A 26,663-nucleotide genomic window follows, 5' to 3' on the forward strand; every position below is an offset into this window, starting at 1 on the left:
TGCGGTGTTACAAATACATTTTTAAACATAAAAGTATTCCATTAAATGAATGTGAGGTCATAAATACTGCATGCATAATAATTTAAAAAAATTAGCAAAATGTTGTTTAAAATACTTTTTAGATGGATCAGGACATGTCAACTGTCCACAAGTATTTCATGTCAACAACCCATATATCTCTTTTAACTAATTTCCTCCCTCAATTTATTTTCTCATTAAATATTTAGAAAATGATCAACGAAGGACAAAAAAAATCTTTTAAACATGGGTGTTTAGATCAGAGAGTCCTGAATAACTGACAGCTTCCTGATTAAAGCCTTGGTCAAAGGAAGCATTTTCCATGCTTTCTCTCAATCTTTCTTTCATTCTTTATCCTGGTGGTGACACCGGTGTTTAGAAAGGTTTATTAACGGGTCGACTGGTTAGCCCAGGGTAAAGTGGACAATTAGCATTATCCGCTGCCATATGCTGCCCATTGAGCTGTGAGGTGGAGACAAAGGGTCCTCTCCCAGACCATCCCAAACTGAGATCACCAGGGGACTTTCAGCACCAGGGTCACATGTGTGCACCTGCACACCCACGGGAGCACGTCACAGCTTATGAACACAGTCACTGCCAATCCCATTGGCTCGTGCTGCTGCATCAGCAAGGTGCCCGCCCGCACACAGCTGGCTAAGCTGACTGAAATGCTTTAGATGTTGATCGTAATCAGAGATTATTTAGCAGAGATGGGCCACTTCTATTAAAATGAATGGGAGAAATTGGAAAACCCAACCAAAGAGCTCTAAGCACCCAACGGTCAACGGATGTAGAAGGGAAGTCCCGCCTTAGTTAAAAGAGCAAATCAGCTTTTAGATACAGATATCACTTGTCAATCAACTCTAGAACATGCATACGCATAAGCTATACAAGCCGGGAAAATTTTGTTTTTTAACGTAATATGAGGTAAAGAATCACAATTTATGATACAAGTATTGTCAGATTTTATTGCTGATTTGAAATATGTTCTTTGATCGTAATCTTGACCAACTGTTTTTGAGATTTTGGTCTTTCTCCATTTAAGTAGATAGGAGCTGCACTGGTATGACTGGAAATAGCCTCCCGAGAGCGTTTAAAAGATGGCCGACAGTGGACTGACTTGCTAGAAAGACTTTGTCATAATACAGAGTGTGCAGGGACATGCTGCAGGCATGTAAAGCATGTGTGATGTAGGTGATCTTTTGCGTACATCAGAGATATTGAAGACCGAATGAAGTTGATAAGTTGGGGTGTTAAAATGCATCATGATAATTAAAATTCAATGCATATATTACAGAATATAATAATGGATTATAAGTATTATGATTGTACCTTTAGTATATAGTAACATAATAATTGCTATAATCATGTACAACATGTTCATATCTTATCCAAAATATGATCCTTTTCATTCAAAATTCTTCCACAATTTTTTTTTTCATAAAAACTTCAAATTTACCTGGTGCGTTATGTCATTTTTATTTTTCGCTATTTTGGAACAATTCATTAGTAATTCCAAAATATGCTTAAGACAGCTCTCTTCATTGTGAACTGAAAGAGACACTGTATTTACACTGGGTGATTGTCACGAAACCTGTCAAGAAAATGTCCTGGACACCTGGTCCTATTTTACTCAAATCAAGACACAAATAAGATTTCTTTTATTATGATTATAGAAAATGAAGCCTATTTTAGAGCCATAATTTTGTTTTTACATTGTGACATTATTTTCAAGACACTAACTCGCATTTCACATTCAGTTCTCATTACCGCAATGCAAAAAATAATATTACTTAAATGAGTAAAGTATTCATATGTCAAAGTTTCAAACTTTAATTTTCACTGATTTTAATAAAAAAAATATATATATATATATATATATATATATATATATATATATATATATATATATAATATCATTGTACAACAGCATCTATTTATTGTAATAGAGTAAAAAGAAAAATACCTTGTTATGGAAATAAGAATCATCATTGAAAACAATGGGAAAATTAAATGTAAAATGTCTGGACGCGTTACAGTTATGAGAATAGGAGGATAAAATGTGCTTAAGTGTCCTGAAAATAATGCCACAATGCAAAAAATTATAATAATAATTGTCCTAAATGTAGGCTTTATTCTCTTTATGCAAAATATTATTTCATATATTTTTTTTCTTATTATTGATTTCAAGAATCACCCTTGTAGATGTGTGTCTTCAACCTGTTTTTGTGGAATTAGCAATTATTGCTAAATAATTCAATCGAATGGATCGCAATTGAATCCAATCGTTGTGAGAAAAAATATTTACGTATTTACACCCCTATTCAAAAACATTTTTTATACCCTTTTCTGTTTGCCTTGTCCAAAACAACTAATCTTTCTAACAGAGTATTAACATTATAAAATTTGGTGTAGTTTTACAGCAAAAAAAGTTGCTGTGATGTTCTGCCGAGGGACAGGTCATGTTTAACAATGTTTAACACATTGTGTTGCACATCTGCTCCATGTTACAGTGATGGCATCTTACAAACATGACGATGTAATCAGTTCATCGCAGGGGGGAATTGAAATAGCAGGTGAAGAGAGGACACTAAAGTGAGAGCTAGTGTGAGTTATGTCCGTTTCGCTTAATGACAGACTCTTTATATGTATTTAGTGCTCCCTTTCGTGTCATACATTTCAGCACACTCTCTCTCTCTCTCTCTCTCTCTCTCTCTCTCTGGGAGGTGGTTTTGTCCCATCTGGTCCAGATGAACTAAGAGAGAGCCACATTACTGGGCTGTAGCCTCATGTCTTTGATCCTCCTCTACTGGAATGGGCATTTCTGCAGCTGCAACCACTGCTCCACTGGCCCGACCCCATCCAACCCCACATCTCCTAAAATACACACACATAAACACGCACGAAAACACATATGCCCTCTGCACTTGCATATTAATCCATTTGTTGTGATGCATTTGTATGGCGAGCATGCGTGTCGACGACATTATATTCCAATTTAGCACTCAAGCGCACCCAACACTGCAGATAATCCTCCCTTTTTTTTAAAGAACTCCTAAATTAGCCATCTGTTACATCAAAGAATTTGTAAATTGGCCAGATGCATTGCATTTGCATTTTTTATGTTGGTTTATACAGAAAAGTTTTTGTGGTATGTGTGAACTGTCGCTCGATGAGGATATGCTTAATGATGTGACGGTTGCTGTCAATTCTAGTTTGTAGAAAAACAGCAGCCTACATTCCCCCACAGGTGTGCTGTATCAGTGCAGCATTTTGACCCGTAAGCAAACGTTCTCAGTCATTATGTCTGATTTTGTCTTTCTTTTTTCCAGGTTTATGCACCATCTCCCAGCTCAGATGACTTCAACAGAGACTCTCCATCTTATCCTTCCCCCAAACCCCCCAGCAGTATGTTCGCAAGCACTTTCTTTGGTCAGTCATTACTCTGATTCATATAAACTTTCATTTATTATCTTTTTCATCGCACTTTTTTTTTATTTGTTAATTCACTTATTGTTTACTTTTTTTTAACTGTGTAATAGAAAGTGAAGTTTAAGTCTCTTTAGTCTCTAAGGCTAGAAACATATTTTCATAACTTCACAGAAAGAAAAAACTGACCGTAGCAACAGTTTACTGTAGGGTAATGCCCACTTTGAGAATGCAATGTTGCAAAAATTCATTATGAATTGCACTCTGACATGTTTTGGAATGCAACATCCCATGAAATTGAGCATGCGTAGCTATAAGCATTTGCGTTCATGCACTTGTGAAGAGCAGGCACGGTTCTACGGGGGTGCCTGAGGGTGCGAAAATAACATCTTCCGACATGACTTGCTGCTTTCGTGCGCAGAGGAAACGTAGTTATAAATGGTTGTATGTTTAAAAAAAAAAAAAAAAAAAAAATCTTAAAGGCGGTGTAATTAGTGGATTAAATATTACAATGTTTTGGTATTATTAAACATGATTTCATTTTATATATATATATATATATATATATATATGTGTGTATATATATGTGTGTGTGTGTGTGTATCTATCTATCTATCTATCTATATATATATATATATATATATATATATATATATATATATATATATATATATATATATATATATATATATATAGTGCTCCCTTTATTTACAGAAGCATCTTTATCGATTTTGATGTGGAACCGGGCCTGGTGCAGAGTATGTTTCGGGGTTATGTCTAAATTAACCCCCCTACATGGATTATAAAATTATAAATAAATGTAAAATTTTAATTTGTACATTTTTAGATTGTGGGAGGTCACAGAGGTGCATTAGATGTAAAAGAGACTTGAGTTCATTACTAGTGCTCATGCTTGTGATAATTTAGTTTTTGCAGTTCTGAATTCTGAAGCTGAATCTTCTTCCAGTATACTTCAGTTGTATAAACATTTTCAGACTCTGAACACACAGTTGCTGGAATGCTCCTGATCTTGTAAACATTTGTGATTTCTTTTTTTAAATAGGGGAAACTTGTCTTTACAATTCAATCATGCTACCAACTTCACAGACTTACAGTAGATAGTAAACCAACCATGCATAGTCCAGCTTTGTCAGTCTGGACTGATAAAAGTTATACAGCCATTTCAAGCCATGTGTTTCGGTCTGTGAGGAATTCTTCCTTTAAAAAGTTGAGGCGGAAGCAAGTGAACTGCTACTGGCTAAATGTTATCTCAGCTGTGCTCAGTGCTTGGCTCTGGATTAAGTGTAAAAAAGCAGAGAGGTCGTCTGTTTGTCATCCTCTTTATCCATAATAAGAAGCGTGGGGGTCAGTTTTTGGCTCACAAATCAAACTGTTTTTGTTTTTGCATGTTTATCAGCTATATTGATTGCATAAATGTCACCTCAAATCTGCTCACAATTTAAACCTTCCTTGCCAGAGTGTGCGAAGTAACTTACTCTGAAGCTGAGTGAAAACGAAGATATTTCCCATGTTTTTTATGTTCAAATGTACTTGCTTGTCAGATGGGACCCACAATTCCTCTGACCCGTGGAACTCATCCAATGAGATCAGTCAGCCAGGCTATGGGGGAATGCTGGGAGGATCTTCATCTCACGTGCCACAGTCTGGAAACTACAGCAACCTGCACTCACACGACCGCCTGGTGAGAACACTGTGTATCTCTGTGTTCTGAGGGGTCAGCCAAATACTGCTGCCAATTTTTTTCCATGATTATCTATTATCATGATTTATACACTTTTCACAATGTTTGTATCATGTTTCTTAAGTTATGTAGTTTAACTATGTAGTATAACCCAAAAGATATTTGGACATTTAAAGGGATAGTTCACCCAAAAATGAAAATTCTCTCATTATTTACTCACCTTCATGATATCCCAGATGTGTATGACTTTCTTTCTTCTGCAGAACACATTTGAAGAAAAACAGAAAAATATCTTCACTATTCAAATGTGTTCTGCAGAAGAACAAAAGTCATACACACCTGGGATGGCATGAGGGTGAGTTAATAATTAGAGAATTTTCATTTTTGGGTGAACTATTCCTTTACGTCACACTTCAAAATGTTTGAATGTCATTAGATGACGAAATAAACCAAGTGGCATCTGCAAACAAATGATGCTAGCCTTTATTATTTTCTTAGTTGTTTTTGCAATTACTTTTAACTAACTGGTTTCAAAATATGTGTAAGCAGTTCCCCTCAAGTTCACACAGATACCTTAGCAGAGAAACCACAGTAGTGTAGTTCACCACATTAACTATGGACATGTTCCACTAATGGTTAATAGTAAGAATTTGTCCAAACTTTTGTATATCTTTAACTATTAATCTATCGTTTTATCCCTTGAAACCTAACCCAACTTCTTTTTGTGAAATGTTTTGCTTTAAAGGTGTTCTTGTTCTTGCTTTAAAATGAAAGGCATTTATCTGTATACTTTTACATTTAATGCAATGACATTCATCCATTTTTAAGTGTCGCTTGAGAGTCCCAATACTCTTTGGTTCCACTGTATAATAAACAGTTGTCTCAATCTCTGAAGTTTGCAACCCATGTTCTCTCTGTCACAGAACTACCCGCCACACTCGGTGTCGCCCACAGACATCAACGCTAGCCTGCCACCCATGTCCAGTTTCCACCGCAGCAGTGCCAACACCTCGCCCTTCGTCACCACATCTCACACCCCACCTGTCAACACTGCAGAGGGAGTCATGGGTATGCTTTCCTGCACGTCACCTTTATAGAGTTCCTGCTGATTTATTTCTCACGAAAAGGTGAAGTGTGTAATATCTGTGCCACTAGCGCCATCAAACGGAATTACGAACATAAAAACAGTGTTGAAAACTTCTTGAACATTCCCCTCATCTACTATTGGTTCGACAAACAGATAGACCCACTCCAAACTCATGCAGTTGGATGAGCCAATGTTGCTAGGTCAGGCTGGTCAGGATGCTCCAACAAACAGAGCAGGATTTTGAAAGTGCCACTGTGTTTACACTTTTCATTGAAATCAACCTACAAATGGCTTACTTACAGTTTACTCTGCGTATTATGCTGGGATATGAGAAAATATTTTAACCTTGAAAATATTACACACTTCACCTTGAAAAGAAGCTACAGTTTTGATCTGTACTCATATTTTTCATCAAAATATTACATTATTATCTCTGATAATTGTATCAGTGTTCAAGGTTGTTTCATTGTTTGATCAGTTCACAAACGTAGAACCAATTGTCACTCCTCAATAAAAATACATGACACTAATGTCTCTGTCAGTGCAGCCCCAATGTGAATGTTGTGTGTCTGTGGTTTTTGTGTAGCTGCTGCCAGCCGAGGGAACACCACTGGAAACTCTCAGACTGGAGACGCGCTGGGAAAAGCCCTAGCTTCGGTGAGACCCTTCTCTATTCAACCAGACAGCTTAATCCAGACCATTTCTGAAATGTATCGTTTTAGAGAACAGGGATTGACTTTCATTCATCTACATCCCTCCGTGGTTTGCAGACCATGGAACGGATTAAAATGTTACGTTATTATTTTAATGAGTGAGTGATCTAATGTTCCAGGCATTGTAAACATACCCTGTGTTGTTCATCTTGCTTTAGGAAACTCCATGTTAACGTGTTGTAGACATGAGCGAGATTACCTGACATAATGGCATGGTTAAGTCTTTAAAGGACAGGACTTGTGCTCTTAGGATGGGTATTAGTGGCAGTGCAGAAGGTTAAGAGATTGAATAAGGTCAGAGGATCTGTTTGTGGATGTTTCTGGACCTAAGCCCGGATAATTGTGCTCTTAATCTTGGCGTATACAAGAAAATGAGCTGTACATAAAAGCCTGTGGATTATATGTCGGTTTAGATAATGAGTGCTGGCATTCGTGCTATTTCCTAATGTGTCCCTGAAACTGGAGATTACAATAACCTCTAAAACTTTCCGAGCTTAACTTAAAGACTTATTTAGCTTAAAAAAAATTAAAAAAATCCTGCAGACTTGCTTATTCTACAGTAAGTCACAACAAACGTTTTTTTAAAGTAGGAACACATCTGGACTGATTCAGCACTGTTTCAGACGAGAGAGCCGTAGACTCACTTCGCCGCTGAGGACAAGGTGGTGGCGAGAGCTTTTTTCTAACCTTGAGTTTTCTTTGATATCCTGTCTTTGTGCCCTGCTATTCTGAGAAATTAGACATCTAATCACTCCTCTTTGATAGAGGAAAGAAAGGACAGAAGGAAAAATGTAATACGATACTGTGGGTGAGGCTTGCCGAGCCACAAGTGCACTCGCTGGCACACACACACAGACAAGAAAGATAATCACAAATTAAGTCTTTTTGAATTTCAGACTCAATTCTATTTGCATGATAAAGCCACAGTGAAACGGACATGGTTAGGCTGGGGTGGAAGGACAGGAGAGAGAGAATGAGACAAGGGGAGGGGGAAACGACCTAACTGATGCGCCTCAGCTCTGCGGGTCGCCCATTGTGTCGCTTTTGTTATGGTTCCTTTTGGATGGTTCGTGCTCATTGGTCACCCACTGGCAGAGAGCAGCGTGACTGATGAGGGGGAGGAGATCCGTTTGTTGTTTGTAAAATGAGCGATGTTGCACTAGAAATATAGCAGAAGTTGGCTGGGATGCTCAGAACGGCTGGCCTCAACTCATTTGGTCAGGAGTCAGAGCTATAAGAGGCCCTGAATCACAAGGGTGGAGGGGACGTTCACTGGCACATTTAAGACTGCTCAGATATTGCATTGTACAGGTGATTAGTCATTGTTATCACTTGAAAAATCTGTCATTATTTACTCACTGTTTGTTCCAAACATATATGGCTTGCTTTCTTCCATGGAACACAAAAGGAGATGTTAGGCAGAGTGATAGCCTCAGTCACCGTTCACTTTCATTGTATTTTAAAAAATTTAATAAATGTGAATCGTGACTGAAGCTAACATCCTGCTTAACAACTCCTTATTTTGTTCCTCTGGAGAAAGTAAGTCATATGGGTTTAGAACAACATAATGTTGAGGGTGAGTAAATGGTGACAGAATTTTCATTTTTGGGTGAACTGTCCCATCTAGGTAAAATTCTACAGAAACCAACTTTTAAATCTTCTTTATCAGGAAATGAATGGTTAACATCTCTCTGTTTGTCTACTCTGAGAGATTAATGTACTGTACTAAAGCCCTGGGCAGGATTTGCAGAGTTGATTGAAACACAAAAGTGTGGTATTTAGGGTTTAATAAGAAGATTAATAATGATAGTATCCGCATTTTTATGTGTTTTTAAGTCAAATGGACTTCATGATCCCCGGCAATTGATGTCCCACAACTTTAGAGCCGTTTATTCTCAAAAATCCTGACAAATAATTGGGATCAAAACCTGAAAATGTCATAGTGTTTTCCATTACTGGACCTAAAACCTTTTTTTATTTAGGATTTTTTATTTAGCAAAATACACGATAAGCAATGCTTGGATGTTTACTTTCATCCGACATTTGGCTTAACACAAAATCCTTTCTCTAGAAGTCTCTAAAACAAAATTTCTTTGAGACAGGATGCCTTCGCAAGCAACATCAGCGGTGTTTCATGATAAGAGAGAGGCTGGAGGCCTTCCTCCATCATGGCATCTGTTTGTTTATTGCCGAGTGAGCGGGGCTGTGCCGGTCTCGGTTGCTGTTTACTGGGCAGGCATGGAGAGGCTTTATTACCTCTCATCCATAACTGAAGATGAGCCCGAGATGGCCATCCACACAGCCACAGGCCAGACTCATTCACTCTAATGAGCTCCAAAAAGAGAGATTAATGACCATGTCCCCTCTCTCTCTCTCTTTCTCTCTTGCTCTGCATCATCTGCCTTGCTTTCTCTATTCCTCCATCTCCTCTCTATTATGTATTAGGAGTGACATATTCAGCATGATAAAGCCATATAAACTGGATTTGCGGGTGATCTGAATGCAATAGAGTGTATTATCACCTTTTTTTGTTTTCCCTCTTAGCAGTTGTGGGGTTGTGATCTTTTGTGCTCATGTGGTTTCACTTGTGATGTGCAACATGCAGCAAGTGTGTGGCGTGGGCCCAGGCTTTGACATAATAACAACCACAGATGTGTCAGAGAGCCAGGCAAGGCTTGCTGGACTGCAGGTGTCACAGTATTCTGAGTGCAGGAAGGGTGTGTGTGTGTGTGTGTGTGTGTGTGTGTGTGTGTGTGTGTGTGTGTGTGTGTGTGTGTGTGTGTGTGTGTGTTTGCAGATGTTATAAAGGCCGGCTTAGTTTGTTAAAAGACTGTGAGCCTTTTTTTACGGACGCTCTGCTTGTAAAATTAGCAGATTTGATGAGCCAATTTTGGTTGAGCACAGACTGAGAGATGCTAACCATGGCTGTAAAGCTGGGGTCGGAAACGACAGGTTGCAGGTTTACCTCACAGGCTGATTTCTCACTTTCTCTCACTCTTGTTTACAGATCTATTCTCCTGACCACACCAGCAGTAGTTTCCCCTCGAACCCTTCCACTCCAGTGGGCTCTCCTTCTCCGCTGACAGTTCAGGCGGGGGCTGCCACAGCAGGTACAGTGGTGACGGCCAGCGGCCCCACAGGAAGGGCAGGTAGTGCACCAGTCTGCCTCTCTGACCCCACACACATACATTGCATAGATCAGGGGTTTCAAACTTTTTGTTAAGGACCCCCCAAAATGATGATCCCCTTTTGAGGGGACTCCCTTCCTTAAATATAAAGGCAGCAATATATATTTTTAAGTATATAGACCTATTTACAGTGTTTGAGAAATTTACAGTAGTAATTGTGATGTATATAAAAAACTTTATTTATTTTTTTATTATTAAATAATTGACTTTAAATAATAATTAAATAATTGTTGTTGTACTAAAGCCAAAATAAATTATTAAAGGGATAGTTCACCCCAAAAAAAAAATTCATTTACCCACCCTCATGCCATTCCAGATGTGTATGACTTGCTTTCTTCAGCAGAACACAAACAAAGATTTTTGGAAGAATATCTCCGCTCTGTAGGTTCATACAGTGCAAGTGAATGGTGGTATCTGTAGCTGACCTCCTAGCACCCCCTGAAGGTCCCTGGTCTCCAGTTTGAAAACTGTTGGCATAGATGTCAGAATATTAAACCAAGTGGCATCAAAGGATACAAGAGCTTTACTCAGGTCTAAGTTAAATTTTCTTAGCAGGTTTTGCTATCGATTCACTTTGAACTAAGGTCATTTTTACTAAAATGTATCACGCCAGTTCCCTCAAGTTCACACAAAAGACCAAGCAGAGGATGTACATTGCTGTAAAAAAGTATTTGCCCCCATCCTGATTTCTTCTGTTTTTGTGTATGTCTCATACTAAATTGTTTCAAAAATTCAAACAAAATCTAACATAAAACAAAGGCAATCTGATTAAACACAAAATACAGTTTTTAAATGATAATGTTATTTATTGAAGCAAAAAAGTTACCCAATACCAGCTGGGCCTGTATGAAAAAATATCTTCCCCCTTAGTTACTAAATCCCCAAATCTATGAAAATGCATTCATAATGGGGTTCAGCTGGACTAGACAAGCCCAGGCCTGATTACTGCCTGATTACTGCCATCCTGTTCAATCAAATCAACACATAAATAGAACTTTTTCAGCATCATGTAGTTGGCTAAAAGCTCTCATCCAATAGCACACTATGCCAAGGTCAAAATTCCAGAAATTAGGAAAAAGGTGATTGAAATGGATCAGTCTGGGAAGGGTTACAAAGCTGTTTCAAAGGCTCTAGGTCTCCAAAGAACCACAGTGAGAGCCATTATCTCCAAATGGAGAACCTTCCCAGAAGTGGCCAACCTTCCAAAATGCCTCCAAGAGCACAGCAATGACTTTTCCAGGAAGTCACAAAAAAGCCAAGGACAACATCCAAGGAACTGCAGACCTCTCTCACATCAATAAAGGTCACTGTTCATGACTTCACTATCAGAAAGACACTGGCTAAAAATGCCATCCATGGAAGAGTGGCGAGGCAAAAACCACTGCTAACCCAGAAGAACATTAAGACTCGTCTGAATTTTGCCAAAACACACCTTGATGATCCTCAAACCTTTTGGGAGAATGTTCTGTGGACTGATGAGTCGAAAGTTAAACTGTTTGGAAAACAGGGGTCCCGTTACATCTGGTGGAAATCAAACATAGAATTCCACAAAAAGAACATCATACCTACGGTCAGGTATGGTGGTGGCAGTGTGATGGTGTGGGGATGCTTTTCTGCTTCAGGGCCAGGGCGACTTGCAATAATTGAGGGAAACTACTCTCTACCAGAAAATCCTAAAGGAGAACAGCCAGTCATCAGTCCGTGAGTTAAAGTTCAAGCACAATTGGATTATGCAGCAAGACAATGATCCAAAGCATAGGAGTAAATCCACCTCTGAATGGCTCAGAAGAAGCTAAATTAAAGTTTTGGAGTGGCCTAGTCAAAGGTGGACCTTAAATGGGCAGTTCATGCTCAAAAACCCTCCAGTGTGGCTGAACTAAAGCAGTTCTGCAAAGAAAAGTGGACCAAAATTCCACCACAGTGTTGTGAAAGACTGATCTTCAGTTATTGGAAGCATTTGGTTGCGGTTGTTGCTGCTAAAGGTGGCACAACCAGCTATTAAGTTTAAGGGGGCAGTTAGTTTTTCACATGGGTGATATAGGTGTTTGATAACTTTTTTGCTTCAATAAAATATATATATATATATATATATATATATTTGAAAACTGTTTTTTGTGTTTACTCAGGTTGCCTTTGTTTTATATCTCATTTGAAGATCTAAAACAATTTAGTATGAAAAATACACAAAAACAGAAGAAATCAAATACTTTATCACAGCACTGTACTGTAAATGTTCCACTACATTTTGACAACCAGAATGTTTAAAAAATACTTTTTGTCTTAATTTAGAACAGTGTAGTTATAGTTTTATCTTTTACAACCGCATAAGCATCTTTTTGTGAAATGTTTTGCTTTTCAAATGTGCTTATGCTATCATTGTGTAAAATAAATGCCACATGGTTTGATATTTATGTATCTAATGCAATGACATTCAGACATTTTAAGTGTGGTTTAATTGTCCAAGTGCTTTTTGTTTGGCCACTGTATATACTCTGTATTAAACGCTCAACACACAGAACTGTCATCCTTAACATTTAACTTATACTTTCTGTTTGTTTGTTTGTTTGTTTATTTAGTTGGTTGGTTGATCTATTAGAAGTGGCTTGGAGACAATAATTTCATCCAGCTTTCATTAATGGATATACACAATACTACAATGGAAAACTTTTTCAGACATAAACACATTTAGTTACAAATTGGATCTGGGATGCTAGAATTAGTCTGTATCTACCAAAGAATCACTGTGGTTTGTCATCACCATAACAGGCGTGCTATCAGACACTTCTATCTGCTTTCACAGCAAGTGTCAGCTCCCTCCCCTAAGTCCTGCGGTCTCGACTGCTTGACTCACGTGTCACACTGATGCCGTGTGGCTGCACAAACCCAGAGCCCTGTCCTCCTCATGTCATTGAGTAAACACATTGTCCCTCAACGACTCAGTTTGAAGATAGTGTCGGGGGAGCTTGTGCCCTGGTTAGGGGTGGATAAATAAACTACCACTGTGAAGATTTTATCAGCGGCTGACAGGACTGATACACAGTTAGTTGAAATGAAAAAATAATGTATAGGCACAGCAGGTGAGAAAAAGAGACCAGGTGCTACAAATAGAGATAGACAGATATTCTGTAGAGATAGACGGATATTTCTTGAGTATTTTGTTAAGTGACTAATAACTGATAAACAGATCTGATTTTTATTCATTATTCTTTGACACAAAATAATTAATCTTTAGATTACCGCAATAAAAACATAAAATGCTTGATGAATATTTTAATAATTAGAAGAATATTTATGCCATTAAATTTATGGAAAGTTGCTTTTTGAGCTAAATGGTCACAAATGTATTTTAGTTTTTGTGTATATGTCCACCTGCTAAAATGCTGTGTATTTCTTACTTGAAAGTGAATGGCTGTAATGAGTCATTTATGGTAAAATACATTTAATTGGTAACTAACTTTACCATTGAGGGGACACCATTTATTGATAGACTATAATATAGTCTAACTATATTTAATTACAGGTTACCTATTAAATTGAAAAGTGTGAATATCGGTAAAAATATCGGTCAAACCGATTAGCGGCCTATCTCTAGCTGCAAATGGTAGGTCTTCAGTATGTTGTTTCAGTGAGTGGGCAGTTGTGTTCAGTGATATAGATGTGACGGCTGTGTCAGTGTCTATCCCACTCCTCATCCTCAGCTGTTGCCCCTTTCCTCACACAGCTGTTGCCCGTGACAGACTGGCCTGCAAAGATCCTCATTTATTAGCCTGGCTGACTGAGAGAAAGTGAGGGGGAGAGAGAATGACTCAGCTCAGAGAAAGCCTTACTCTCCACATACCAACCTGTACCTCATGGTGTCACTTCCAGACATCCCAGCACAGCCTATCCAGTGTTTTCTGAATGCTTAAAGTTGTTTTACTAAAAAAAATTATTTAAACATTAACGCAGACGAATTTAGTAGTGGTCGACTTATATTGGATTTTCTAAAATTATCACTACCGATATCTAGAGAGCAGGGTGGCTGATAGTCAGAATTATGTAATTTAATGCATTACAATTATACAGAATTATTTTAAATTAAGTAAGAGAAAGATATATAAATATAAATATAAACATATATGTTTATATACTATATATATATATATATGGCAGATTTTGGAACTGACACCAAGCATTATGACAACTTCAGCATAAGCATTGCATGCACAGTTATGCCGATAATCTCAAATTGGCCAAATAACGGCAGATTCATCGCCCTGGTTGATACATTGGTCCATTACTAGTATTTAGTCAAATTTGGCACACTATTTGTCATTCTCTCTGCCTACGGTTTTATCACATCATTAAGCTGATTTACAGTCAAAGCTACCTTTGATATCCAGGGCCTTTTATTTATTGAAGCTCTTTGATTAGGCTGATCTTTTAGGTTGGTGCACATTGCTTCATGATGTTATGATTAAGCTGAAGCACATCCATATGTTTCTTAGGATTAGTTTTTAAACTCAACCAATAGACCCGCTCATTGCCATTACAATCTAATTAGAGCCGAGCACCACTTTCGGAGTGCCACACATGCCCACACTCATTTGTCAAGCTGGCCACCGGTGAGGAGGCCATATTAAATGCTGTGCTCTCTTTGTGCTGGGAGAGGGAGAGTTTCCTGCTCCAAAGTTATTTTTAATAGGCCCTTAATGAAAGTCTGCTTCTGAGGACTTTTGTGTTTTAGCAAATTCCTTGAAATGAGAGCTGCTTACACTTTGGAGGGAATGAATGGTTGGAAAATCTTTACTTGATAAGGTTCCTGTCAGAGGAGTGTAAGGCTGGGCAGTATAGCTAAAAAATAATATATATATATATATATATATATATATATATATATATATATATATAATTTTTTTCCAGCCTTTTAAAGATGTTTGAAATATATCTTTTTAATATGTATTTGCTCTGAAATTACTTTAAATATTTTTTCAATTAGAGGAGCTATCATTCAGACCAAAAGCCAATGTAGCCAAATAGATTTAAAATGTTTAATGCAAGATTAGGGTTAGAGTAAAATCCGTTTTTCACTAAAGGAACAAAATAAGTAATTATATTTCTTTGTGATATTGAGTTTAGACTCTGAAATTATTTTTGCATTCACTGGGAGTTTCTGAAGAAATACTCTTACTATACAAATGACCAGAACAGGCCCATCTGAACAGTTATGACAGCTGGCAAAATAGGAAATCTCTGATATAAACAAAGCACTTGTAGTTAATATTTGGCTCTGCGCCTGGTTTGGTCGCAGTTGGAGTACGGTTTAAGGAAGGAGAATGCCAGTCTCCCTCCTGATTTATGTAAATAAGCCAAAAGCTGGGTCATGCTCCATTAAGGGCACTTGACCTGTTTTTTTAAAGACATGCCACAATCTCCATGCAAGACTTTCTGTAGTGGATTGTTTGCTCATCAATCAAATCAACACCTAAATAGAACTTTTTCAGCAGCATGAAGTTAGCTAAAAGCTCTCACCTAGTAGCACACTATGCTAAGTTCGAAAGAAATTCCAGAAATGATGAGGAAAAAGGTGATTGAAATACATCAGTCTGGGAAGGGTTACAAAGCTATTTCAAAGGCTCTGGGTCTCTAAAGAACCACAATTAGAACCATTATCTCCAAATGGAGAAAACTGGGCACAGTAGTGAACCTTCCCAGAAGTGGCCGACCTTCCAAAGAGCACAGCGACAACTCATCAAGAAGTAACAAAAAAGCCAAGGACAACATCCAAGGAACTGCAGGCCTCTCTTGCATCAATAAGGTCATAGTTCATGATCCCACTATCAGAAAGACACTGGCCAAAAATGCCATCTATGGAAGAGTGGCGAGTTGAAAACAACTGCTAACCCAGAAGAACATTAGGGCTCGTCTGAATTTTGCCAAAACACACCTTGATGATCCTCAAACATTTTGGGAGAATGTTCTGTGGACTGATGAGTTGAAAGTGGAATTGTTTGGAAAACAGGGGTCACGTTACATCTAGCATAAATCAAACACAGAATTCCACAAAAAGAACATCATACCTATGGTTAGGCATGGTGGTGGTAGTGTGATGGTGTGGGAATGCTTTGCTGCTTCAGGGCCAGGGCCTGGGTCTCAAAAGAAGCAACTTTTTGGAGTGGCCTAGTCAAAGTCCTGACTTGAACCCAATTGAGATGCTGTGGCAGGACCTTAAATGGGCAGTTCATGCTCAAAAACCCTCCAGTGTGGCTGAACTAAAGCAGTTCTACAAAGAAGAGTGGGCCAAAATTTCACCACAGCATTTTGAAAGACTGAACTCCAGTTATTGGAAGTGTTTGGTTGCAGTTGTTGCTACTAAAGGTGGCACAACCAGCTATTAAGTTTAAGGGGGAAGTTAGTTTTTCACATGGATGATATATGTGTTGGCTAACTTTTTTGCTTCAATAAAATAATATATATATATATATATATATATATATATATATATATATATATATATATATATATATATATATATATATATACAGGTGCATCTCAATAAATTAGAATGTCATGGAAAAGTTAATTTATTTCAGTAATTCAACTCAAATTGTGAAACTCGTGTATTAAATAAATTCAGTGCACACAGACTAAAGTAGTTTAAGTCTTTGGTTCTTTTAATTGTGATGATTTTGGCTCACATTTAACAAAAACCCACCAATTCACTATCTCAAAAAATTAGAATACATCATAAGACCAATAAAAAAAAACATTTTTAGTGAATTGTTGGCCTTCTGGAAAGTATGTTCATTTACTGTATATGTACTCAATACTTGGTAGGGGCTCCTTTTGCTTTAATTACTGCCTCAATTCGGCGTGGCATGGAGGTGATCAGTTTGTGGCACTGCTGAGGTGGTATGGAAGCCCAGGTTTCTTTGACAGTGGCCTTCAGCTCATCTGCATTTTTTGGTCTCTTGTTTCTCATTTTCCTCTTGACAATACCCCATAGATTCTCTATGGGATTCAGGTCTGGTGAGTTTGCTGGCCAGTCAAGCACACCAACACCATGGTCATTTAACCAACTTTTGGTGCTTTTGGCAGTGTGGGCAGGTGCCAAATCCTGCTGGAAAATGAAATCAGCATCTTTAAAAAGCTGGTCAGCAGAAGGAAGCCTGAAGGGCTCCAAAATTTCTTGGTAAACGGGTGCAGTGACTTTGGTTTTCAAAAAACACAATGGACCAACACCAGCAGATGACATTGCACCCCAAATCATCACAGACTGTGGAAACTTAACACTGGACTTCAAGCAACTTGGGCTATGAGCTTCTCCACCCTTCCTCCAGACTCTAGGACCTTGGTTTCCAAATGAAATACAAAACTTGCTCTCATCTGAAAAGAGGACTTTGGACCACTGGGCAACAGTCCAGTTCTTCTTCTCCTTAGCCCAGGTAAGACGCCTCTGACGTTGTCTGTGGTTCAGGAGTGGCTTAACAAGAGGAATACGACAACTGTAGCCAAATTCCTTGACATGTCTGTGTGTGGTGGCTCTTGATGCCTTGACCCCAGCCTCAGTCCATTCCTTGTGAAGTTCACCCAAATTCTTGAATCGATTTTGCTTGACAATCATAAGGCTGCGTTTCTCTCGGTTGGTTGTGCATCTTTTTCTTCCACACTTTTTCCTTCCACTCAACTTTCTGTTAACATGCTTGGATACAGCACTCTGTGAACAGCCAGCTTCTTTGGCAATGAATGTTTGCGGCTTACCCTCCTTGTGAAGGGTGTCAATGATTGTCTTCTGGACAACTGTCAGATCAGCAGTCTTCCCTATGATTGTGTAGCCTAGTGAACCAAACTGAGAGACCATTTTGAAGGCTCAGGAAACCTTTGCAGGTGTTTTGAGTTGATTAGCTGATTGGCATGTCACCATATTCTAATTTTTTGAGATAGTGAATTGGTGGGTTTTTGTTAAATGTGAGCCAAAATCATCACAATTAAAAGAACCAAAGACTTAAACTACTTCAGTCTGTGTGCATTGAATTTATTTAATACACGAGTTTCACAATTTGAGTTGAATTACTGAAATAAATGAACTTTTCCACAACATTCTAATTTATTGAGATGCACCTGTGTATATATATATATATATATATATATATATATATATATATATATATATATATATATATATATTACAGTTGTGCTCAAAAGTTTGCATACCCTGGCAGAAATTTTTAAATCATAATGATAACAGAAATCACCCAAATGGCCCTGATCAAAAGTTTACATACCCTTGAATGTTTGGCCTTGTTACAGACACACAAGGTGACACACACAGGTTTAAATGGCAATTAAAGGTTAATTTCCCACACCTGTGGCTTTTTAAATTGCAATTAGTGTGTGTGTATAAATAGTCAATGAGTTTGTTAGCCCTCACATGGATGCACTGAGCAGGCTAGATACTGAGCCATGGGAAGCAGAAAAGAACTGTCAAAAGACCTGCATAACAAGGTAATGGAACTTTATAAAGATGGAAAAGGATATAAAAAGATATCCAAATCCTTGAAAATGCCAGTCAGTACTGTTCAGTCACTTATTAAGAAGTGGAAAATTTGGGGATCTCTTGATACCAAGCCAAGGTCAGGTAGACCAAGAAAGATTTCAGTCACAACTGCCAGAAGAATTGTTCGGGATACAAAGAAAAACCCACAGGTAACCTCAGGAGAAATACAGGCTGCTCTGGAAAAAGACGGTGTGGTTGTTTCAAGGAGCACAATACGACGATACTTGAACAAAAATGAGCTGCATGGTCGGGTTGCCAGAAAGAAGCCTTTACTGCACCAATGCCACAAAAAAGCCTGGTTACAATATGCCCGACAACACCTTGACACACCTCACAGCTTCTGGCACACTGTAATTTGGAGTGACGAGCCCAAAATACAGCTTTATGGTCACAAACATTAGCGCTATGTTTGGAGAGGGGTCAATAAGGCCTATAGTGAAAAGAATACCATCCCCACTGTGAAGCATGGTGGTGGCTCACTGATGTTTTGGGGGTGTGTGAGCTCTAAAGGCATGGGGAATCTTGTGAAAATTGATGGCAAGATGAATGCAGCATGTTATCAGAAAATACTGGCAGACAATTTGCATTCTTCTGCACGAAAGCTGCGCATGGGACGCTCTTGGACTTTCCAGCACAACAATGACCCTAAGCACAAGACCAAGTAGACCCTCCAGTGGTTAAAGCAGAAAAAGTTGAAGGTTCTGATCACAGTCTCCTGACCTTAATATCATCGAGCCACTCTGGGGAGATCTCAAACGTGCGGTTCATGCAAGACGACCAAAGACTTTGCATGACCTGGAGGCATTTTGCCAAGACGAATGGGCAGCTTTACCACCTGCAAGAATTTGGGGCCGCATAGACAACTATTACAAAAGACTGCACGCTGTCATTGATGCTAAAGGGGGCAATACACAGTATTAAGAACTAAGGGTATGCAGACTTTTGAACAGGGGTAATTTCATTTTTTTCTTTGTTGCCATGTTTTGTTTTATGATTGTGCCATTCTGTTATAACCTACAGTTGAATATGAATCCCATAAGAAATAAAAGAAATGTGTTTTGCCTGCTCACTCATGTTTTCTTTAAAAATGGTATATATATTACCAATTCTCCAAGGGTATGCAAACTTTTGAGTACAACTGTATATATATATATATATATATATACGCACACTGGCGACCAAAGGTTTGGAATAAGATTTTGCTCTTATGGATAGAAATTGGTACTTTAATTCACCAAAGTGGCATTCAATGGATCACAATGTATAGACAGGACATTAATAACATGAAATATTACTATTACAATTTGAAAAAAATGTTCAGAACTTCTTAAACTACTTCGAAGAGTTCTCATTAAAAGATCCTCCACGTGCAGCAATGACAGCTTTGCAGATCCTTGGCATTCTAGCTGTCAGTTTGTCTAGATACTCAGGTGACATTTCACCCCATGCTTCCTGTAGCACTTGCCATAGATGTGGCTGTCTTGTCGGGCACTTCTCACGCACCTTATAGTCTAGCTGATCCCACAAATGCTCAATGGGTTTAAGATCTATAACACTCTTTTCCAATTATCTGTTGTCCAATGTCTGTGTTTCTTTGCCCACTCTAACCTTTTCTGTTTGTTTTTCTGTTTCAAAAGTGGCTTTTTCTTTGCAATTCTTCCCATAAGGCCCGTACCTCTGAGTCTTCTCTTTACTGTTGTACATGAAACTGGTGTTGAGCAGGTACAATTCAGTGACGCTGTCAGCTGAGGAAATGTGAGGCGTCTATTTCTCAAACTAGAGACTCTGATGTACTTATTCTCTTGTTTAGTTGTACATCTGAGCCTTCCACATCTCTTTCTGTCCTTGTTAGAGCCAGTTGTCCTTTGTCTTTGAAGACTGTAGTGTACACCTTTGTATGAAATCTTCAGTTTTTTGGCAATTTCAAGCAATGTATAGCCTTTATTCCTCAAAACAATGGTTGACTGACGAGTTTCTAGAGTAAGCTGTTTCTTTTTTGCCATTTTTGACCAAATATTGACCTTAAGACATGCTTGTCTATTGCATACTGTGGCAACTCAAAAACAAACACAATGTTAAGCTTCATTTAATGAACCAACTGGCTTTCAGCTGTGTTTGATATAATGGCAAGAGATTTTCTAGTACCAAATTAGTAACTTAGCATGATTACTCAAGGATAAGGTGTTGGAGTGATGGCTGCTGGAAATGGGGCCTGTCGAGATTTGATTAAAAATGACTTTTTTTCAAATAGTTATGGTGCTGTTTTTTTCATCACTAATGTCCTGACTATACTTTGATCAGTTGAATTCACTTTGGTGAATTACCAATTTCCTTCTGAAACAGCTAAATCTGTACATTATTCCAAACTTTTGACCGCCAGTGTATATATATTTGAAAACTGTATTTTGTGTTTACTCATGTTGCCTTCGTTTTATGTTATATCATGTTTGAAGATCTAAAACAATTTAGTATGAAAAATGCACAAAAATAGAAGAAATCAGGAAGGGGTAAACACTTTTTCACAGCACTGTAGGTCCTTTTTTTGATAAAGGAATAGTTCATACAAAAATTACAAATCTGTTATAATTCGATCACTCACATGTTGTTCGAAATTTTTATGACTTTATGTGGATCACAAAAGAAGTTTTCGTTAATATCACAGCATATCTTTTGTGGATAGTGCCTCACTTTTAACTTAAAAGGATCCAAATGCATCAAAAAAGTAGTACATGTGACTCATGCATCATAATCCAAGTCTTCTGAAGACATATGATAATGGTTTTGGTGAGAAACAACCCAAAATTGAAGTAATTTTTCATTGAAATCTTGACATCTGTTGCATGTTCGTGACCGCTAATTAAAGTGCAACGGATGTCATGATTTTCAATTAAAAATTACTTCAATTTCACCAAAATCTATGCCTTCAGAAGACTTGAAATATGACGCACAATTTGCTTTTATGATACTTATGGGTGCTTTCTTAAGCTTTGAAGTGAGGCACTAGTCACTGCCATTGTATTGTAAAAAAAAAAAAAAAAAAAAAATGGGCCAAGATATTTATTAAAGTATCTCCTTGTGTGTTCTTTATAAGAAAGAAAGTCATATGGGTTTGAAATAAGATAAGTTTGAATTTAACTGACTGAATTTTCATTTTTGGGTTACCTGTTACCTGTCATTTAAAAATCCTTATTGGTTGACCACTAATCTGAATTTTTTTAGTGGGGATGTGTCCCACTCGTTGTCTGTGGTGATAACCCCCTGAGACCAGCTGACATGTGATTGGTCACCATTCAGTAGTGCATACACTGACCAGCCTCTACCTAATACTGTGTATGTCCCCCTTGTGCCGCCAAAACAGCGCCAACCCGCATCTCAGAATAGCATTCTGAGATTTTATTCTTCTCACCACAGTTGTACAGAGCGGTTATCTGAGTTACCATAGACTTTGTCAGTTCGAACCAGTCTGGCCATTCTCGGTTGACCTCTCTCATCAACAAGGCATTTCCATCCACAGAACTGCCTCTCTCTGGATGTTTTTTGTTTTTGCCACCATTCTGAGTAAATCTTTGAAATTGTACTCATACCAGCCCATCTGGCACCAACAATCATCCATGTGATTATCTAATCACCCAATTGTGTGGCAGCAGTGCAGTGCATAAAATCAGGCAGATACAGGTCAGCAGCTTCAGTTAATGTTCACAATAACCATCAGAATTGGGAAAAAATGTGATCTCAGTGATTTGGAGCTTGGCATTATTGTTGGTGCCAGATGGGCTGGTTTGTGTATTTCTGTAACTGCTGATCTCCTGGGATTTTCATGCACAACAGTCTCAAGAATTTACTACGAATGGTGCCAGAAACAAAAAACATCCAGTGAGCTGCAGTTCTGCGGATTGAAACACCTTGTTGATGAGAGAGGTCAACAGAGAATAGCCAGACTGGTTCGAACTGACGAAGTCTACAGTAACTCAGATAACCACTCTGTACAAATGTGGTGAGAAGAATATTTTAATGTTGTGGCTGATTGTTGTATGTGGAAGTTGAGATCTGAGTGAGAGTCATAGTCTCATCCTGTTACGTCTAGAATGATTCAGACTCCTCCATTTAGCTCAACCAGTGTTAGTGTCAAGGGAAGATACTCATGATCCAGGTCAAAGCCCTTATCAGTGACCTGCATTGTTCTTCAAGCATTTTTTAGTCATGACTTCATTATTGAAGGGAAATTAGTCCTTTAGTACTGGTTTCTGTTTATGTATGTGTAAGGGTTGTCCACGCACCCTTCTCACGTTGCAGGATATGGCCCAGCCATAGGAAATGATGCGTCTGGAGACCTAAAGGAAAACAGCCCACATTGAGAATAGCTGGAATCAGGATTGGAAATTAGTTTTAGTCTATTGAGTCCTGAACTTTGTACACCAGTGTGCATTGGTCCAAACAACATACTAACAAAATAATACTGAATTATAATTTTTTTTTTTTTTTTTTTTTTTTTTTTATTAAAATAACATTTCTTTTAAACTTTTTTATAAATGTATCTTTTTAACTGTACATCATATAAACATCTAGTCAGTAAATGCATTATGTTTTAATTCTGTATCAGATTGACAGTGACAGATTCAACAATTAATTGGTCATTTTGACCAATTTATTGAAAGAACTGGCCCATAATAGTCATTTGTTTATGAATCAGATTACACTGATCATGCTGGATGTTTGTTTTTTTTGCACACAACCAGTGAAGACAACGCAATAGACACACAACACTGTCATTGAGTAGCGTTGCAGGAAACATTAATTTGTATTGCTTTTTCTTTTCAGGCCTTTAACATAAATTCTGTTCTGTTGTAATGAATCCTGCATGTGTCAGGTGACTAAACAGTGACTGACTCACTCTCTCTCTCTCTCTCTGTCCACAGGAACAGCTCAGTGGCCCCGTGCAGCTGGACAGGCACCTTCCTCCCCAAACTACGAGAACTCCCTCCATTCTCTAGTAAGAACTCTCTCCTTTCCTCCTCCTTGGCACTGTGCACTTTTTAATGGACACTGTGTCAGTAGATGACTTGCTCCTGGAGGGTAGGGGGTAGCTTTACATGGGCATTCCTTGCTGACAAATGTCAAGAATGGGACAGGGAGGGGGCCGCAGGGACTGAACAATACTTGTCCCTTGGAGCTTGTCTCCTGCCATCTGTCCTCTTTCGTCCAGGGTGGCTGGAGATTGGCTGGGTGTATGAAGGGGGTGGAAAGGGATTGGTTAGGGTGTGTAACGAGGGGTGGGGTGCCGGCAGCTGCTGCGTTCAACATCCACTGCTGCAGAATTCCAGGGCTGACTGGAGTGCTGAGCCACAACAGGAGATCACTTTACACACACACACTCCTCCCTTCCCACGTCATGCATTCACACTATGGGGTGTGTAGATAAATATTTACTCTCATGCTTTGTATGCCAGCCACAAGTGGATTCTTATAGTTAGAAAGACATGAACAGTGGTGCTGCAGGATACAGAAAATGAGCTGTGATTGGCTGAGTGGGGTATCAATCAACCAACCATGGTGCAACTTAATTAGTTACTAGAACAACTACCAGGATGTCGACATTTGATAAACTGCCTAGATGGTCAACAAAGTCGTTTAGTTGACCAGCAAATGACTAGTTGATTAGTAATGTCGACATGCGAGTTTATTGAGAGTTTCCCCCTTTTTTATACTGCAAAAATCATTTTCTTGCGAAGCATTTTTGTCTTGTTTTCCAGTAAAAATATCGAAACATTCTTAAAACAAGATACATTTACTTGCGAATGTTGGCAAAACATTATTTGTCTTGTTTTCAAAGAAATCTAACAAAATTTGGTGGGGTTTATGCTTATTTAAAAAAAAAAGAAGAAAAAAAGAAAAGAAAAAAAATATTTGCCAATGGGGTTAGAAAAAAAAACTAAATTCAAAAGGAAAAGTCAAGTCATTTTTATTTGTATAGCGCTTTTCACAACACACATCGTTTCAAAGCAGCTTTACAGAAAGTTATGCTGTAATGTCTGTAATGTCTTAAAGTCTTCATTGTGTGGTTTACATTAATAATGACTGAAAATCATGCCTTAAAAATTATTGTTTTTAGGTCCCCCGTGAGCAAGCAAAAGGCGAGTGTGGCAAGAAACACAAAACTCCATAAGATGTTAGTTTATGGAGAAAATAACCTTGGGAGAAACCAGGCTCAGCTGGGGGAGCCAGTTCGACTCACTCATATGGAGTGAGTTATTATTTTTCTTGCCTCAATGGCAAATAGTTTTTTCTTTTTATAAGCATACACCCCACAAAATTTTGTTAATATCTTGTCATTCTGCTTCTTAATACATTTGTTTCTTATTTTAAGGATTTTTCTATGTTTTTACAAGAAAATAAGACAAATACACTCAGGAAGAAAATTATTAATGTCCACAGGAACTGAGTTGTTCCTGTGGACAGAGAGAGAGAGAGAGAGAGTAATTCAGTCACTGTTTAGTCACCTGACAGATGCAGGATTCATTACAACAGAACATTTTCTTCTTTTATGTGTGTGTGTCTGTGCTTTAAAAGGTATGAATTTAGAGACGCAACTTCTCAGAGAAAGTAGCATTTCGAACTTCATCCCCTTTAACCCTTAAATGCATGGCTATTTCAACAAACAATATTACATACAGTACTTGGGTCTTTAGAGTCCCGGCACTGAAACAGGAGCACCACCTTGAGTAACAAATTGCGTGTATAATATTTACGTGTACACGCATATGAAATACTGATAATTCACCATTGTCACACAGGAAGTCAATGTGATATAGTAGTCATTTGTATGAAAATAATACTCATTTATCTTGTAATAAACAAAAAAATGGGTATCCTGTGATAGTAAATTTATATAGGTATGAAATAATCATACAAATATAATTTATGGAAGCGCAAAAAAAGCGACACTATTACATACCTAGGGTCCCTAATGATCCTTTTTTGTGTTATGCTAATTATAAGAGAAAGGTTGAGGAATACTAAAGAAGTGGGGGCATAACTCCAAAAAATGGATGAGGTATAGGAGGTGGGATGAGGTCCCAGGTCACTAAAGATGCAAGGCATGCGTTTAATTGTTAAAGCAACAATAAACTTCAAGATAATTACTGTAACACTGTCACACATAATATAATTCAATGTTTTTTTTTTATTATTATACACATACAGATGGTCATCTTTGGCAGTTGCATCACATCTTTTGGTTTTTCAGTGCCTCGCGCCATGTGTTGCATTTTTAAGAAGACAATTTTAATGTAGTTAAAAGTAGTTCAACTTTTAAAAGCAGCTTTCGAGACCCCTGCGTTCTGTTCCATTCTGTTGCGCTCCATCTAGATGTTTTTTGAACAAACAAACACGTCATTGTGTGAACAGCCCTTAAGAAACATGTTTGATCGGTGACTGCAAATACATAAGTCTTCCTTTAGACAGACTTGTCATTCCCATCGAAAATGTCATTTTCCACATCCCTACTGCTCTCTGCTGATCTCTCTGTCTTTTGTGAATCCTGCTTACTTCTCTGTGTTGTCCCAATGTATGTGTCTCACTGCTCTCCTCTTCCTGACTGTAGAAAAATCGTGTGCACCAGCAGCTTCATGAGCATCTGCAGGATGCCATGTCCTTCTTAAAGGATGTCTGCGAGGTATATTCCCGCTCTTTAGACAGACACCTCCTGTCCTTCTCTTCTGTTCAGCCATCAGCTTTCCTTTGATTCTGCATGATTGCAGATTCCTTTTTGTTTTCTGTTTATTTTTATCATGCTTTTATTGTTTGTCCTTTTCATCTTTTAGTGATTGTCTTTGATGAATACAGAACTAGATGCATTAAAATCACCATATTGCAGTTAGTTAGCGGAGCGGAAATCTGTCATTGATTTGTTTTGATTATTCCTCCAGATGTTGTTTAAATGGTTTAGCCTTGCACTTTTTTCGTATTTTCTTTCTTTACTTCATGCTAAGTT

General features: G+C 38.1%; 1 protein-coding gene across 9 annotated transcripts in view; it reads left to right on the forward strand.

The window, feature by feature from the left end:
- The window catches only part of LOC127442937 (transcription factor 12-like), a 145,953-nt gene that overhangs the window by 106,646 nt on the left and 12,644 nt on the right, over window positions 1-26,663 (forward strand). For 3 of the 9 annotated variants that reach the window (XM_051701346.1, XM_051701355.1, XM_051701409.1), the window contains 7 exons: window positions 3,351-3,450; window positions 5,010-5,149; window positions 6,073-6,217; window positions 6,823-6,893; window positions 9,957-10,098; window positions 23,590-23,663; window positions 26,274-26,345. In XM_051701346.1, the coding sequence (XP_051557306.1) occupies window positions 3,351-3,450; window positions 5,010-5,149; window positions 6,073-6,217; window positions 6,823-6,893; window positions 9,957-10,098; window positions 23,590-23,663; window positions 26,274-26,345 (744 nt within the window). The remainder of the gene's footprint in view (window positions 1-3,350; window positions 3,451-5,009; window positions 5,150-6,072; window positions 6,218-6,822; window positions 6,894-9,956; window positions 10,099-23,589; window positions 23,664-26,273; window positions 26,346-26,663) is intronic. The other 6 variants (XM_051701382.1, XM_051701390.1, XM_051701416.1 and 3 more) reach the window with 3 other exon arrangements.

The sequence above is a fragment of the Myxocyprinus asiaticus genome, chromosome 1, assembly GCF_019703515.2.
Source record: "Myxocyprinus asiaticus isolate MX2 ecotype Aquarium Trade chromosome 1, UBuf_Myxa_2, whole genome shotgun sequence".
Classification (NCBI taxonomy): Eukaryota; Metazoa; Chordata; class Actinopteri; order Cypriniformes; family Catostomidae; genus Myxocyprinus; species Myxocyprinus asiaticus.